The 16,939-nt window shown below is 63.9% G+C and overlaps 1 protein-coding gene across 11 annotated transcripts; it reads left to right on the forward strand.

Moving 5' to 3' along the window:
- The first annotated feature begins 1,164 nt into the window (after positions 1-1,164).
- LOC112920622 (T-cell antigen CD7) lies at positions 1,165-16,291 on the forward strand. 11 transcript variants are annotated; one of them, XM_072745458.1, is made up of 10 exons: positions 1,203-1,281; positions 5,950-6,122; positions 8,704-8,762; positions 9,329-9,471; positions 10,200-10,351; positions 11,491-11,799; positions 12,534-12,587; positions 14,627-14,944; positions 15,146-15,264; positions 15,873-16,291. In XM_072745458.1, the coding sequence occupies exons 5-10, from the start codon at positions 10,267-10,269 to the stop codon at positions 15,978-15,980; spliced, it is 993 nt and encodes a 330-aa protein (XP_072601559.1). In that variant the 5' UTR covers positions 1,203-1,281; positions 5,950-6,122; positions 8,704-8,762; positions 9,329-9,471; positions 10,200-10,266; the 3' UTR covers positions 15,981-16,291. The 11 variants fall into 11 exon arrangements, with proteins under 11 accessions (XP_072601534.1, XP_072601543.1, XP_072601559.1 ...); XM_072745445.1 differs by having other exon boundaries at positions 9,329-9,423; XM_072745449.1 differs by lacking the exon at positions 1,203-1,281 and adding an exon at positions 5,301-5,745 and having other exon boundaries at positions 9,329-9,423.
- The last annotated feature ends 648 nt before the right edge of the window (positions 16,292-16,939 follow it).

Consider the following 16,939-nt stretch of genomic DNA (forward strand, 5'->3'; position numbering starts at 1 on the left):
CCCAGGGGCGGCGCATGGGGGTCGGTGGGGGGGAGGCAGGCACAGAAGCCTGGGCAGGTGGCATTTAGGTCCCAGGCTGGGTGATCATTTGCGGGGCCTCTGAGCAGGGGCAGGGGCTTCCGGCCTCCACACCCCTCCATGGAGTGGCTGAATGTCACAGTAGCCGCGGTGCCACCTTCCTGTGACGACGACGAGCTTTGAGCTTCCTCTGCCCGCCACAGCAAAGCTACTCCTTTGGAACAACCGCCCCGGGTGTAGGCTCACAGGACGGGACGGTCCGCAGGCCAGTCCGCTCGGCGGCCCGCAGAGCTGAAGCGGATGGGCCAGTGAGCAGTGGCAGCGAGCGGACCGAGGGCCAGTGACCCCCTCTCCGTCCACATTAACTGAAGCAGGGCCCAGGTTGGCGAGGCCTGGAAAGCCGGGCCACAGTCCAGGGCACCACAAAGTCCCTAGAGTCCCACAAAGAACGAACACCTCCAGGGCAGCGAAACTTCCACGCGCACCTCCTTGCTCCCACCCTCGATGACTCACGGAGAAAATTTTACCTAAGAACCACCAAAACCATTTGCATGGGACGAAGGAACAGATGGCCACGTCCCCAAGCTTCTCCTGGGGGCCCTACCCTGTGGGAAGGAGCTCACACGGGGGCACCGGCAGCGCACGCAGGTCTGTGGGTGTCCCCACCCACTGCGGGACCCTCAGTGGGGAGAAGCTGCGAGGAGGCCTCCTCCCGGCCAAGGGCTCACAGAGACCGTTTGACCTTTTAACGGTGCCCCCCTCCGCCCAGTCCCGCCTGCAGCCCCTCAGGACCTCCAGGGCCCACTGGCGCCAGCCGCTCCCGCTCTGCGCCTTCACTTGCGCCCCCCCAGGCCCTGCAGGTGCGCACCGCGCAGGTCGGGGAAGCCCACCGACCCGCCCCAAGGGGCATCTGCTCCGCGGGTGGAGAACCTCGGTCTCAGCTTTCCTGGAAAACCGGCCCCTGCTGTTTTCCTGTTACTTCAGAATGAGCGTCTAATGCAGCGTTTTTAATAAAGATACAATAAGGAACTGTCAAGCGAGTCATAAGCGTTTTCTGAGAACTCAGGGCAGTTCCCGAGTCTCCAGAGACTTCCCTGAGCTTAGGGTTTCGTCCTCATTCCTGCAGCCTCCTCCCCGGCCCCGCCCTCCACGCCCGCTGACTTTCCTCTCTGAGCCCAGCACGCAAAGACCAGAGGCCGCGGGCAGCCTGGAGCAGCGGTGGGGACGCAGCGCAGGTGAGGGAGCGAGGGACCCGGAGCACAGGTGAGGGAGCGCGCGGGGACCTGGGGCACAGGTGGGGGGGACCCGGGGTGCAGGTGGGGGGAGCACCGGGACGCAGAGTGCAGGAGAGGGAGTGCGTGTGGTGGACCCAGGGCACAGGTGCGGAGAGCTCGGGGATCCAGGGCGCAGGTGAGAGAGCGCAGGGACGCGGGGCGCAGGTGAGGGTGCGCTCAGAGAGTCAGAGAGCAGGATGCAGATGAGGAGCACGTGCGTTGGGGACCTGGTGGGGTGTTCCTCCGCCGCGGGGCTCCCCGAACTGGGGATGGAGACTCCGGAGCGCTGGGCTGAACTTCACCTGTGGACATTCGGCCGGAGTGTCCCCCCAGAGTCCATGGGCCAGGGGGTTGGGGGAGGAGAGAAGACAGGGGCCGCAAGTCCCTCTCCCCAGGGCACCCTCAGGCTGAGGGTGAGGGGGTCGGCTCCTGCAGACTCACACACATGCGCACACTCACACCCACGATACACACACACTCAGTGACACACACGCACACACACACATACGGCTAAGTCAGAAATATGCCTCCTGAGACTTCTCCAACCCCGGGAGGGATACTGTGCCTGGCAAGCTTGGAGTCAAGCCTGTTGCCCCAGAGCAAATTTTCTGGCAGCCAACCCCCGTTTTTTGTTTTTTTTTTATGATTTCACTTATTTATTCATGAGAGATACAGAGAGAGAGAGAGGCAGAGACACAGGCAGAGGGAGAAGCAGGCTCCGCGCAGGGAGCCCTACGTGGACTCCATCCTGGGTCGCCAGGATCACGCCCTGGGCTGAAGGCCGCGCTAAACCCCTGAGCCCCCCAGGCTGCCCTGCCTGCCCCCCTTCAAGCTCCAGGTCTCCTTTGGTTTGGCAACAATCTCTAAATTCAGTGCATCACCCAGTACTGGTGAATGATCTGCAGCCTGAAAACCACTTTCCAGGCCTGTGGGTAGAGGAACCAGAGCCCCGGGGGAGGCCCTCCTGTCCCTGGGGATTTTGACAGTAAGAATGGGGGACAGATGTGCTTCTGGCCCCAGGGACCAGGGCAGGAGGCTTACTGGGCTAGTGGTGGGGAGGAGGGTTCTTGGAGCAGGTGGCTTGTGAGCCCGGCAGGAGGCAGCCAGGCAGGAGGGAGACGTGACATGCTGGCCTGCGTGGTCCCCTGGCCTAGAGGACTTTACTGCCAGCTGGGGACCCTCCCAGCCACAGCAGCACCCCGGCCTGGGGCATCCCTCCAGCCCCGCTCAGGCTCGGCTGTCCCCTGGACGGAGCTGCAAAAGGCTGGCCAGCCCTGTGTCGTCGTCGTCATTGTCACAGCCACTCGGTATCAACACTGAAGTATGCGCGGCTGTTACCTGAGCCCCCGGCAGCAGGGGAGAAAGTGGCACCAGCGCCCCGTCGGGGTTGCGGGAGGCGAGGACCCCTACGCACCGGCCTGCTGAAGCCCTGGTAGTTTTACGTTTTCCCAAACCGGGACAAGCTGCTGGCAGCAGCGAGCACTTTCCAAATCCTGTCCCTGATCCCGAGTGTGAGTCGCCCCAGAACCTGTGGGTCGCCCTTGGTCAGGGACCCCCGGCTCCGTCGCTCCTGTCTGAGTAGGCAGGGGCCAGCCCCGGGAGAGCACCTGCGCTGTGGAGTTTGTCTGGCCGTCCAGCCCGTGCCCCACACTCGGCCTCTGCCTTCTGGCCTGTCCCTCCCCTTGTCTCGTCCTGGTCTCCCTCCGTCTGGTTTGTCTGCCCTTTGCCGCGTTGGCGGCCAGTGAGAGGGTTCAGGCAGTGGGAGAGTTGCCGCCACAATTACACTTTTGATCCTGAAATATGAATCATTCTTTACGTGTAAGTATGTCCCCAGTAGTGCACGGCATGTGCTACAAGTGACTGGTGTGTACCTGGTATCGGTGGAGCTGGGCGCCGGCATCGGGCCTGGCAAGCCCAGAGAGGAGCCTGCTTCACTGGACTGAATTTTCTCCAAAAAATACTCCCTGGTGGCACCCCTGATGCCAGGACACCTGGGCTTGGCTGCTCTTGAATCTAGTGCAGAACGGCGCCCGGGGGTTGGGTCAGCCAGGGGCGGCGGGCAGGGGACCGGCCACCAGTGGGCAGGAAGCGCTCGGCCCAGTGCCTGCAGCTGGCCTCCCCAACTGGGGTCCAGTTCTCGTGCCGGGTGAGGGCTGATCCCCAGACACGGCCGGGGCTGCCCTCTGCCCCCACAGACAAATGAACGGGCAGGGCCAGCACCGCAGGGGCAGCGGCTGGAAACAGCACGTCTGCGGGACCTGCTGCCTTCAGCCCTGTGCCCAGAGTGGCCCTTGTGACTCATGGCTGAGAGTGCAAAGTTCCTGAAGCCCGTCCTGCCTGGACTCAGATAACCTCCGAACCCCACAGCAAAGATGGGATCTCCCAGGGCTGACCGCAGGCAGAGCAGTGTCGTGACAAGGGAGGGGGAACCCTGCCTGGCTCTCTGCTCTGCCCTCTGACCTCTGGACTATCCCAAGGGTGGCCAGCTGAGGGGGGGACTGTCCTCACTGATAAGCCAGGGTTCAGCATTGGCATCCATGCCACGGGCCCAGCTCAGATCTGTGTCTGGCTCCAAAGGGAGGACGTCTGGTCAATGGGAAAAGTCGGGCGGAGCCCGTGACTCGAGATGGGGGATCCAGACTTGAGATTGGGGAGCTGGACTCGGGATGGGGGAGCTGGACTACACATTGGGAAGCTTCCAATCCTCTTGCACATCCTGCCACCCTGAACCCTTGTGGTCTCCCACAGCCCCCCTCGAGTCCAGATCCCTCCCTCCCTAGTCCAGATCCCCCCTCTCTAGTCCAGATCCCCCATCTCAAATCTGGGTCCCCCCTCTAGAGTCTGGATCCCCCCTCTCTAGTCCAGATCCCCCACCTCTAGTCCAGATCCTACATCTCAAGTCCAGATCCCCCCTCTACTACAGCTTTTTAAAAAAAATTTTTTTTTTTTAAGATTTATTTATTTATTCATTCAGAGAGAGAGAGAGAGAGAGTAAAAAAAAAAATGTTAAGGGGGCTCCACACCCAACATGAGGCTTGGACTCATGGCCCCGAGATGGCGTTGCAAGCTCTGCTGACCAAGCCAGCCAGGCCGCCCTCGTCCCACTCTTCTCTGGCAGGTTTTCCGGTGCTCCTCTGAGGTGGAACTTTGTGCCCGTGTTTTTCACATGTAGTTCAGGCACTTTACGACTCGTCTGTGGTCCTGGAGGTCTGCACCAAAGCTAGGGTCAGTGCTTCCCTACGCTGGTTTCTCTGCCGTTGGGGCCGACCGCGGGTGTGCAGCTGCCCTTGCTAGGGACTGCTCTAGACCATGGAAGGCCTCCTCGCCCTGAGGTGTCTGGCCTGGATGGGGTAGGAGTGAGGGGGCCAGGCCCCCTTATTCTGAAAGATGTAACCTGACGTCTAGCCCTAGCCTGGCAGGAAGCTGCTGCCTCCCCCACCCTGCCCACTTTCTGGCTGGACTGGGGGTGCCCTGAGCCGCTGTCTCAGTGTGGAGCGCACAGACCGCTCCCAGCCCACATGTGCCCAGTGGGCCTCTCAGTTCTGTTCTGAGGCCCAAGCCCTCCTAGACCGATACCCCAGGGCACCTAGGGTAGGCCCAGGCCCTGATGATTACTCTTGACTCTCCCAGTGACCTGAACATGCTCCAAGGAGGAAACCTGACCCTGAGCACTGCTGGGGATGGGGATGGGGTCACTGGGGGGCTGCTTAGGACAGCCCCAGCCTAGATGACCCACTGCCCACCGCAGTAGAAGATAAGCTCACCCCAGCTCAAGGCCAGGCTCCCTGACATCACCAGCTTGGGCAAGGCCTTGAGCGCGAAGCAGGCCTGTTCACCCAGCCTCCTTCCCCAGGGGTCCTGCTCAGTCATGTGGCTGTTAACCTGCAGCCTGCTCCAGAGACGCCTGGGCCGGTTGTGGTTTGGGCCGACTGTCCTACTCTAGTTGCCAGCAAAGACTCTCACAGCTGGCTGTGCCACCCAGTGCCACAGGGGCTGTGATGGAGGACATGACACCAGGCCAGATGGACACAGTGTGGGGCTGAAAAGGAGTGCAGCCCCGGTGTCCCCTTATCCTAAGTCTGGAGCCAGAGGATTTCGCCGAGAGGCAGGACGTCCCCCTACATAAGGAGAGTGTGAAGGTGCCTATGGGTGAGGGGAGGGCGGTCCAGAGCCTGGGGGAAGGTTCCGAGGAGGTGGGAGGCTTTGGGCAGCGGGAAGAGAAGCCCAGAGCCCATGCCCTGAGCGGGCACAGATTCCAGCCTCCCGCAGAGGACACAACAGAAGACGGCCAGGGGCCGCCTTCACAGAGGTTGCACCCCCAGGGGAGGGTGCCCGGTGGTGCTAGGGAGCCCGTGACACTTCCTGGCTGGGTTTGCGGCCAGGTCATTGTGCACAGGAAAGCAAGCGTACCAAGGGCAGCTCTGACGCCCACTGCAGACGGGTACTGCTTAAGGTGAGGCTGGCATGCTTCCCTCGGCGGGCAGACCGAACACTGAGCGGGAGGGTGCCCGGCCGGGACTGCCTGGGGCTCGGGGCGCCCCGCACCCACCTCCCCCGGGAGGTTGTGCCTGCTTGGGCGGTCACCATCCCCCACGCCCAGCTGCCTCATGTGACAGAGACAACACTCTCTGCCTTTCACTTTCCTTTTGCTCGCCAGCACTCTCCCTGTCAAAGTCCGAGGGGCAGGCCAGCGCGTGTGATGTCAACACACCTTCCCCGAGGTGCCGACTCTCCAGGTCACCCGGCCCGAGTGAGGACCAGAGGGAGGCCGCTCGGGTCCACGGGGACGGACACCTGCTGCGTGCAGAGCATGTTGGAAGCCCAGACCCGGTGTGTGTTCCCGGGCGCGCCTGCGAGTGCACGAGCCTGGCCCTGTCGCCAGTGGAGATCACAGAAGGCCCAACAGGGCGGCCCGACTGGGGGTGGAGAGAGGCACTGAGGCAGGAAATAGCCTCATGAAATAGCCCGACCATGTGTTATTCTCAGTCAAGATTCCAGAAAGTTTACTTGGAATTTGAACCATGACTCTAAGCTTCTTGGGAAGGATAAATACCCACAGCAGTCACGACCACGCGCGTCTCTCCCGCCTTCCCCCTCGGTCCTGAGGTCACAGGTGACCAGGCGGTGGAGATGAACGCACGCCTGGACGAGGGGCGTCCGTGTGCTGGGTGTGCGGGGGCGTCCGTGTGCCGGGTGTGCGGGGGCGTCCGTGTGCCGGGTGTGCGGGGGCGTCCGTGTGCCGGGTGTGCGGGGGCGTCCGTGTGCTGGGTGTGCGGGGGCGTCCGTGTGCTGGGTGTGCGGGGGCGTCCGTGTGCTGGGTGTGCGGGGGCGTCCGTGTGCTGGGTGTGTGGCACACACCAGCCACCAGCGGGGGACTCTGCTGCTCGCTGGCGGCCCAGGCGGCCTTCGGTTCCGGTTTCCGTGCCAACCCTCCACGCCGAGTGGGGGCCCCTGCCCGGTCGCTGGGGTGTGTCCTCACTGGAGCCGGGGTCAGCTGGCAGCTCCCCTGCGCGTCTCCCACCTCCAGCCCCAGGGGCACAGGCCACCTCCTCACCCCGAGACGGGGCGCCCCAACCCATGTGGGATGCCAGAGGGCGCCAGAGGCTGCGCTGAGGATGGGGCGACACGGGCTAATACTCTGCTGACCCGCGGGTCTGTGCCCACCCCCAGGTCCCCCGGTCTCCCGCAGGCTGACGCCGAGGGCTCTGGCAGCGGGACTGGGGAGACCACCCCGACCGGCAAGGGCGTCTGCGCCACTGGGCACCGCGTTGTGTTTCCGATGGAAGGAAAGCTGTTCTGTAACGATACTCAGGGAGAACTTCGGGCAGACCTTATCTGAGGTGCCAGGGAAACCCCAGCGGAGGAAGTTTCGATGAGTCTTTCTAGAACCTTCCACCCATGTAAACAATATTTAGGGTAATGAGCCTTTCGTGCCCGATCCTGCGATTGCTGACAGGGCTGCCACTGGATCGTGTCCCACCGTGACATCCCGCGTCTCTATGTTACTCAGAGCAGGTTCATTCAGGGAGGACCCGGGCGGCTCGTCTCCCCTCGCCAGCACAGTCCAGTTCTAAGGGAAAAGTCGGTTCCAGTCCGTTAACATTCTCGTGGCGCAAGCAGCCTGAAGGGGAGGTGGAGGCCCCGGCCCCCAGGGCGCAGGCAGCTCTGGGCAGCCCCGGGCAGCTCCGGGCGCGGGGTGGCGCCGCCAGCAGGTGGGGCCGGGCCGAGGGCCTGCTGGGGGCCCGGGAGGGGAAGACTCGAACCCCTCGCAGCACCTGCAAGCGGCTTCGAGGGGACTCGGGAGCCGGCCGGAAATCGACCCCGTGTGTCGGTCTGCGGGGTCCCCACCGTCCGGGAGGCCCCGTGAAGGACCTCGAGCCACAACAAGTAACGCTGGACTTTCCACGAAACCTCGAAGCTTTGAAGGAAAACGCAGGGCAACGTAAACGTGTAGAGTCTTTTTATTGCACAAACAATCCGAGAGGAACCGAGGGAGCAGGACCAGGTTGGTCGGGCGGGTGGGCGACGGTTCATTTCTCTGAAACACGAGTCTTAGGGACCCAGGAAAAGTAGGCAGAGTCTGCCAAGGCCCGAAGGACGGGGGACAGGCGTCACCCAGGCACCAGGCCCTGTCGGTGCCCCCGGACAGGCCCAGGGGCGGGTCCCGGGGAGAGGGGCCTAGGCCCCCCCAAAGCGCACCGCAAGGTGAGACCCAGATGCAGAGTCCCGGACATGACAGGACTGTGAGCTCCCTCCTCGCCCGGGGTTTGCAGGGATCGGGTCGGGAGAAAGCCGGGGTCACGCGGTCACTGGGGTGCGTGGGCTGCAGGCTCGGGGCAGGGGACCGAGTGCATCTCCTGGGGCGGCCGTCGCAAAGGACCAGGAGCTGGAGGTTTGTTTTCTCACGGTGATGGAGACCAGAAGCCCAAAATCGGGGTGCGAGTGGAGCCCTGGGCGAGGATGCTTCCTGGGTCTTCCCGCTCCTGGTGGCCCCGGCGCTACTGGGCTGGCGGCCACGCGCCGCCCTGCGGCCTTCTCCCCGTGTGTCTCTGTCTCTGTCCAAATTTTCCTCTTCCATAAGGACACCAGTCGTGCTGCAGTCAGTGCTCCAATACGACCTCGTCCCCAGGGATGAGGTCTGCAAGGACCCTGTATCCAAACAAGGTCCCGTTCACAGGCTGTGGGCGGGCATGTCTTCCGGGGGCCGCCGTCCACCCCGTGCACACGGGATGGGGGCGAACGGGCAGGCGGGGACCGAGGGTCTCATCTAACAGGCTTCCATGCGCCTGACACCGGGCGACGCGCGAGAGACACGTGAGAGACGGGCCCGGGGACCCAGGGCTCAGGACGTCTTTCCAGCGGTTCTTTCTCGTCACCTGTTCTCTGTTGCTTGCTCTTGTTTCACAAACAGGGCGCGTGTATAACGAGGAGAAGAAGAGCTTCTGGCCTTAAGTTACAACTAGAAACACGGTTAGAAAAGTCAAGCAAGGGGCGCCTGGGTGGCTCTGCGGGTGGAGCGTGGGACTCCTGAGCTCAGCTCAGGTCTCGGGCTCAGAGTCCTGAGTTCCAGTCCCCTGGGGGCTCCCCGTGGGCATGCAGCCTACTTTAACAAGAAAAAAGGATAAAAGAAAAGAAAAAGGAAAAATTCAGCAAAGGACAGGGAGGTGGGGGGAAGACAGCAGCGCCAGCCCCCGCCCAGGCCGCTCGGAAGGTGACCACGCCTGCTGGGGCCTGCCTGACTCAGCTCCTGGGGGAGCCGCACCCGCAGAAGGGAAGGTTGGGAAGGGAGCCCCCCCCCCCCCCAGAAACAGCCCCTGTAGCCTGTTAGACCAACAGAAACTACGGAAACAGGGGCAACCAGGGGCTCGACCGGTTAAGCGTCCGACTCTTGGTTTCAGCTCAGGTCATGACTTGGGGGTCCTGGGATCGAGCCCCGAGTCCAGCTCCCTGCTCCTAACATCCTCTAGGAGGAGGGCCCTGTGGGAGTCGTTCGCATTTGACCTTCTCTGACCTTCTTGAGACTCTTCCCATCTCAGGTTATAGCTGTTTCACGAGCTGGATCTTGGCGATTTCCTGTCGTCCTGAGGCTCTGCAGGGCAGGGCGGCCTTCTCCGCTGCTGTGGGTTTTCCCGTAAGATTCCTCCAGGAGCCCCGCCAGGAGCCCCGCCAGGAGCCCAGGGTTGGCTGGTGGGGTGGAGATGGGGGGGGCAGGCCCTCCTGGGGGTCAGGGGTCAGGGCTCAGGGGTCCAGGAGCTCCGCTCAGGGGCAGACAATGGGCAGGCTCTGTGGCCTTGGCTCGCCTGGGTGTTCTCCCTCCCAGCGCGACACCCCATCCTGGGGTCTGGAGTGGGCCTGGCCACAGGGGCCCCAAGTGCCTGGAGGCCCCTTAACCCGACTGCCCTCTGCCCCCGGCTCTCCTGCTCCACCCCCCAGACCCGGACTGGAGACAAACAGTGGAGCTCAGACCAGAGGGTCCCAAGTGCACGACTTTATGAAACAGGCAAAGCTACGGAGACAGCAGGAAGGCCAGGGGGTCGGGGGTCAGGGGCTGGGGGATGGGGAGCAACAGGTGGACTCAGGGTTTTAGGACAGCTCTGTATGGGACCTGATGATGGTGCAAGTCAGCATGCATCTGTCCAAACTCCCCTGGCGTTCCACACAGGAGCGAGCCCTGGGGTCCACCACAGCGTGTGGACGCTGGCTGAAGGCGGTTCTATACCGCTAAGCCCCCCGGGCTGCCCTTCACCACGTGTGTTATGAAGGTACAGAGAAGGTGCAGAGGAAGGTGCAGGGCAGCGGCTCTGGCATCTGGGCACAGCTGGTTGGGGAGCAGCCCAGGACCCCTGTCTGTGCCTGGCCAGGCTGCAGCCCAGGAGAACTCTGACCCCGTGGCTTTCTTTCCTCCAGGGAGTGTCCCAAGAACCAGTGAGGAGGACGCAGGACCCCTGACACTTGCCACCCTGTCCTGCTAGCCATGCTGACCTTGACATTCCCCCTTCTGGCTCTCCCCCTGCTCTGGACCACCCTCCCGGCCACCTCCCTCAGTGTTCAGAGTGGAGGTAAGTCTCAGGATCCCACCCTGTCTGCTGGGGGGCCCAGCGAGGGGGCGGGGGAGGCCAAGGCAGGGGTGAGAGGAGCAGATCCACGCCCAGGTGGGGCCCAGGCCCCAGGGAGTGACCATGATCCCGAGGTGAGGGGCTGGCCCAGGTGAGGGGATGAGCCAAGTCCCCCCGCGATGGCAGACAGCGGGTCCCCAGTGCAGCGCCCAGTGATGACTGGCACAACACTTACGGGGTTGGCTAAGAACACGTCCAGGTTCTACGGGAAAGAGGGGTCCCGGCCCGTCAGCGACAACGCAAAGGCCAGGGGAGGGGCAGGAGGCCAAGTCTGAGCATCCTCTCTGCTCTGTTCCCGATCCACCCTCGGACCAGCAGGTCCCGCATCACCGGGGAGCTTGTTAGAAATCAGACTCTCGGGCCAGGCTCGGCCCTGCAGGACCAGGGCACACGGGGTCCCGCAGGACCTTCCAGCCGGTCCCCTGCACACGGCTCTGGGGCAGGGCAGCGCCGTGGAATCACCCCAGGGGTTCCTCAAAGCTGCGGGCCGGGCGTACCCCAGTGGAATAGAATCACGGGGGAGGGAGCTTCTGGAGCTACTGTGGCAGCTCTGGGGGGCCACGCTGGGTCATTGGCATGGGGTTGGCAGGAAGCCGGGGAGTGCAGAGCCCCTCCTCCTGGGAGCCCAAGGCCAGCCAGGGGTCCCTGGGCAATGGGCAGGTGACGGCAGCCCGACGGGGCCTCCAGTGCGCCACTGTCCGCGGGGCTCTGCCCCTCACCCACCGGGCTGGGGAGCCAGTCCCAAGCAGTGGCCCTGCCGGGGTCCTTCCTTGCAGAGCTGGGGGCCCTGGGGCCGTGGGGACCATGAGGGTGTGAGTTGGCACAGCGGCCCCGTGGGGACGCACAACCTCCCTTGTTTCTGTGTTGTTTTCTCCCTTGAGACACACGTGCTGATGGGTCCGATCGATGTGTGAGTAGCTTCACGGGGCTCTCTGCCACCCTGAGCAGGGCCCCTGCGTCCCCGGGGGTGTCGTGTCCTCACTGCCCCTCCCTCGGCCCCGGGAGGGTCGGTGAACGTCCTGAGGCCCAGCGGTGCCCCCCGTGTGACCTGCCCCCCCCCCCCCCCCCCCCCCCGCGCACAGATTGGGACAACCCCAGCTGCACCAAAGGCGTGGTTTCCGTGTCCAGAGGGGAGCGTGCCGTGATGGCCTGCAACATCTCCAACGACTTCCGGGGCGTCGTTATCTACCTGGGTGACCACAGGAAGGGCCAGACCCTCTTCCGCGTCAGGCGTCCAGGATACTTCAGGACGGCCGGGTGGCAGCTCCACGTCCAGGGAGGCTCGGCGCAGCTGGTGATCGACCATGCGAATGACACCCAGGCGGGGTGCTACACGTGGCATCTCTACGGCCGGCAGAGAAATGCCAGAGTCACCATGCTGAACGTCTCAGGTGAGGGGCGGCGCGATCCCCCACCCCACCTGAGGACTGGGGAGGGGCAGCACGGTGTGGGCAGGGGACAATCCTTCCCCCCTGCCCCCCGTGCCCGGAAGCGCCCCGGCCCTCGGGATGGGGCCCAGCGAGGGCAGGCCTGGGTTCCAACAAAGAGAATGAAATAAGCCGAGCCTCCGCTCCTCAAGGGGCCTGGCACCTGTGCCACAAGGGGCTCAGTCTGGGGGCTGCATGGTCCAGGGAGGAGGCGGGGCCCATGCACCTCTCTCCCCCTGCCCCCCAAACCTCCTCCCACACACCCGAAATGCCAGTGCTCCCTGAGGCCCCTGCGGGGTTGTTCGGCCTTCCTGCGCGCACCCAGAGGCCCCGTGATCCCTCAGCTTCTCCAGCTGGCCCCAAGCTGCCCCAGCCTTGCCCTGGACGCTGTCCGCCCCCAGAGCCAGTGTCTCCTGACCCGGACCTCCCCTTCGACCAATGCACACCCATCCACTGCCTCCACTCGTTCTCACTTCTGTCACTTGGAGTAATGTCTGCCCCCGCACCGCCTCCAGGACACTGCTCAGACCCACAGAGGACCGCACCCCTCCACCCAGTCCAGTCCCAGCCACCCTGAGCTGTGGGAGGGCAGGGGCAAGGGGCGCTGAGGACGGGGCCCTGGCCTGACTCAGAGAGCCCTCTGTGGACTCCTGTTGTCCTGGTCTCACGTGACACTTGGGGCTGGGGGGGTGCATCAGAGGCAGAGCCCCAAGATCTGAAGGAGACAGGACATCTCTTCGCTTCTTTGCGCGGTAGGTGCTTTTCCTTACCCCCAGGTGGTCTTGCTTGCTGCTTGTAAGTTCGTGGGATTCTCTAAGGAGATGGAGTTCTGGGGCCTCACAGTGGCCCCCAGGACCCTCGCGGATCCCCAGCCGGCCCCAGCTTTGGCCCTGCCTGCCCTCCAGGGCCCCTGCTTCAGGTCATCCAGGCCCCGCCCTCCAGGACCCCTCCCTCCCGTCATCCAGGCCCCGCCCCCAGGCCCACCTGGGCCCCGCCCTCCAGGGCCCCGCCCCCCCAGGGCAGGGGTCACTGAATGGCAGGCCAGAATTCCGGGCATCAATGAGCTTCAGCAGAAAGTCAACCGGAGAAGGACACACATTATATGGCCTCATTCATTTGGGGAATATAAATAATAGTGAAAGGGAATAGAAGGGAAGGGAGAAGAAATGGGTAGGAAATACCAGAAAGGGAGACAGAACGTAGAGACTCCTAACTCTGGGAAACGAACTGGGGGTGGTGGAAGGGGAGGAGGGCAGGGGGTGGGGGTGACTGGGTGACGGGCAGTTGAGGGGAGCACTTGACAGGATGAGCACTGGGTGTTATTCTGTATGTTGGCAAATTGAACACCAAAAAAAAATAAATTTATTATTAAAAAAAAAAAAAGAAAGTGACCCAGGGCATCTGGAGCCTGACCCCCCACCCAGGGACCTCCTTGGCCTTCTCCCGGCCCTGTTCCGGCCCAGGCCTGTGGAGACATGGCAGGAGTGGCGGAGCAGGACAAATGGTCACCCAGTGGGCACTCAGAAGGACAGTGCAGAGGGACTGGAGGGGACGAGGGCCGACCCTGCCAGCCTGGCCCTCAGCACCTCCCCTTGCCCACCGGACCGCCTCCAGGAAGGCCTCCGGTCACCGCCTCCTGCTGCGCGGGCTTTGGGGGTGGTGCCTCCCAGGTGGTGGCACACATCTGAGTGCTGCAGACAGGAAGAGTCTCGGCCAGGCAGCGAGAGAGCTGGTGGTGGCTGGTGGTGGCAGGATGGCGGTGAGCAGGGCTCCGGAGCTCCCACTGCTCCCTGGGCTCCTCACACTCCCCTGTATGCTGCTCCGGGCTCTGGCCATCCCAGGTAAGCCCTGCCCAGGCCCACCCCCCCCCCCCCACTGTGCACCCCGAAGTGGGCTCGCAGCCTCACCGGGAGGGTGCTCCTTCCTGGGAAGGGGGTGGTCTGGGGGTGCTGAGCAGGACCTCCCCCGGGGCAGCCGCCCGGCCCCCCGCCCCCGCCCGTGACTGATGTCTGAGGCATCACCCCCCGCTCTGGTCTGTCTTTACCGAAACATCTTTTCCATAATTAGCAGGGATGCCTTGGATCTGAGAGAGTTGGGTCTGTTGGTTTGCTTTTTAAAACATATATTCGAGCAAAGTTCTGCAAGAAGGTGCAAAGCTCAGTCACACGAGGCAGGGTGGGGCGCAAGAGGCCTGGGCCGGGACAGGGCCGGGAGAAGGCCAAGGAGGTCCCTGGGTGGGGGTCAGGCTCCAGATGCCCTGGGTCCCCTGCGTCACTTCCTGCTGAAACTGATTGACGATTCTGATTGAATCCTGATGGGTTCAGTAGAAGGGGAGAGAGAGAGAGAGAGAGAGAGAGAGAGAGAGAGAGAGGGAGAGGAAAGTAGAAGCTCTAGAATTCAGTTTGCAGAGAAGCTGATGTTTGGGTCACATTAAAGAAGACTCACAGGTGCACCTGGAGGCTGGTCCTGCCAGGCCTCGGCTGGGCAGATGGGGACACTTGTGGGCGCCCCTCAGACAAGCCCCAGCTCTCGGTGCCCGGGGAGGCACCGACACAGGAAGAGAGGGCACTGCCCCCGGCCATCCCGGGCACTGCCAGCCGGGAGGGGGGAGGCCGACGGGGCGCCCAGTGAGGAGCCGCAGCCTGAACTTGCCCCGAGCCCCAGTGTGGGGAGGGTCGCAGGCAGCCCTGCCCCGGGCACCTCTGTCCCTCCAGCCACCACCCATGCACAGAGGAGGGTCCCTGCCCCTTGAGGCCACTGGGCAGGTGACAGCAGGGGGTCCTTCCTGCAGAGGTGTGGCAGTCGCCCCACTACATGGTGGCCCCGGAGGGGAGCTCTGTCAACATCACCTGCTCCGCCAGTGGGGTCCTGTTGGGGGTGTGCCTGAGGCGCAGCTGGCCGGAGCCTACCAACGTGATTTACTACGAAGACGAGAAGGAGCCCACGGTAGACGAGCAGTTTCGGGGTCGCATTGCCTTCTCGGGGCTGCAGCGCAACCTGACGGTCACCGTGCGCGGCCTGCGGCTGTCTGACAATGGCGTCTACGTGTGCCAGGCCGTCACGATGGACGCCGAAGTCCAGGGCTCTGGCACCTTGCTGGTGGTGACAGGTAGGGGATGCCCTGTGCCCGCCCGCGCGCACTCCGAAGCGTCCTCCCCGCCGGCCTGAGTCCTTCATTCCAGCTGCGCCCACGGCCTCCGGGAGGCTGCCCGGATTGCTCATCCCGCCGTGGCAGAGCCCCTCGGTGACCCGGGAGGCTCTCAGGGAGTCCACCCCCGGCCACAGGCCGCGCTCCCCTCCTTCTTCACAGACGAAGCGGCGGGCACGTACCAGGAGACTCGGCTGGTCTCTGCCGTCTGTCCGGTCCTGGCTATAAGCTTCTTCCTCGTCGGGCTGGGGACAGGGGCCGTGTGCGCGCTGAGGACGCAGGTCGGTGGGGACCCCCAGGTTTCACCCGTGTCCCCGTAAGCCAGCTCCTCTATGGGCGGGAAGGAGAGGGGTGAGGCCAGGGTCCCAGTGGGGAGGGAAACCCAAGAAGGAGCCAGGAGCACCCAGAGCAGGGATGGGCGCAGCCCAGGAGGATGGGCCCCGTGAGAGGAGGGGCCAGGGAGGCGTGCAAGGGCGCCTGAGCACCGTGTGCACATGGGATGTGAGTCCCGGGTGGGAGCAGGTGGGAGCAGGTGTGAAAGTGCACGGGGGAGGGGTGACGGCTGCGGTCTGCCCTGCCCGGGCACCCAGCTCTGTAGTGGACCCGCCTTTGCCCAGCTCCTCGCACCCCTGAGACCTTGCAGCCCCTGCAGACCCCCTCACCCCCGCCTCCCTCCACTGCCCCCTGGGCTCTGCTCCCAAGCCAGTCCCTGCCCCGCGGGGGGCAGCCCAGGGGAACCCGGGAAACCTTGTGAGCTGGCCTCACCCAGGCCTCGATGCCCAGCGGCATTTGGAGGAGGAAATCAAGATGCTTCCGAAGGGGGAGTGCGCTGAGGAGGGCGTCCCGAGGGAGCTGGCCCCCTACAAAGGGCACAGGCTTTATGTTTCAGGTCAAGAAACTCTGCTGCAGGAAGGATAAGAGCTCAGTCTCTGTGGTGTACGAGGACATGTCCTACAGCTGCGGAAACAGGATGCCGACCCCCAACGAGTACCAGTGAGCCCGGCAGGCCCCCCAGCCCTCGCTCTGCTCACACCTCTGGCCAGGGCCGCCTGACCCAGCGGGACCACACTGGCAGCTCCCTGCGGCCATCAGGCCTTGGCACCTCCTCCAGGAACCCTTCCTTGCCTGCATCCTGCCTGCATCCTGCCCTGCTGCTAGGGAGGAAGCCTCTGTGGCTGCCCTTCCCTGGCGAGGCAGGAGGGGCTTCTCTAGGGTGGGCTTGGGCCCAGGGTCTGGTGGAGAGGCCAGAGGGAGGGGAGGCCGTCTCTGGTGCAGGCTTGCCACAAATAAAGTGCTTCTCTTCTCCCCTTTCTGCCTCCATCAGAGCTGCTTTCTCAAGCAGCTCAGAGCTGAGGAAGGGGAGGGCTTGCCTGACTCCTCCCCAAACATCTGGTAGGACATCCTCCTCTGGAGACCCTGGAGGAGGGAGGGGGTAGGGGGCGCTCCCCACTCCAGGCCCCAGGGCCCTATAGGGCGAATGGACCAGAGCCCTGGCCCTCCCCTCAGCACCCCTCAGGCCCTCCCCCTGCCTCACCTGCCTCCACCACAGAATAAGCTGGGGGTCAGCCGGGAGCCCCTCCCTGAGGGTGCCCGTGCCCGATGGGGGGCAGTGGAACCTTGGCAGCTGTGCCAGCCTTCCGGGTGGGAGACAAGGCACCCCTGGGGGGTGTAAGCGGCGCTGTGTCCTCCTAGACTCTGGGCAGAGGAAGAGCTGGCGAGCTGCCCACCCCGCCTGTCCTGCACCCTCGACTCTCCCATCAAAGCCGCAGAGACAAAACTAATACAATTGACTATGTGGAAGCTCTAAACCCTCGCTCTTCAACACTACAGACAAAGGGGCGCTGGGTGGCTCCTCGGCCTGGGGCTCCTGGTTTCCACAGGGGTCCTGATCTCAGAATCCTGAGTCCTACCCCCCGGGGGGGCTCCCTCCCATCCCACTCTTCCCGCTCCCCTGCT

The sequence above is a fragment of the Vulpes vulpes genome, chromosome 2, assembly GCF_048418805.1.
Source record: "Vulpes vulpes isolate BD-2025 chromosome 2, VulVul3, whole genome shotgun sequence".
Taxonomy (NCBI): Eukaryota; Metazoa; Chordata; class Mammalia; order Carnivora; family Canidae; genus Vulpes; species Vulpes vulpes.

Bases quoted from the DNA above. Each gene is read 5' to 3' on its own strand.
- LOC112920622 (XM_072745433.1), top strand. From the start codon at position 10,267: ATGCTGACCTTGACATTCCCCCTTCTGGCTCTCCCCCTGCTCTGGACC. The intron at 12,588-14,626 runs GTAGGTGCTTTT...TCCTTCCTGCAG, and splicing joins TCTCTTCGCTTCTTTGCGCG to AGGTGTGGCAGTCGCCCCAC. The intron at 14,945-15,145 runs GTAGGGGATGCC...CCTTCTTCACAG, and splicing joins CACCTTGCTGGTGGTGACAG to ACGAAGCGGCGGGCACGTAC.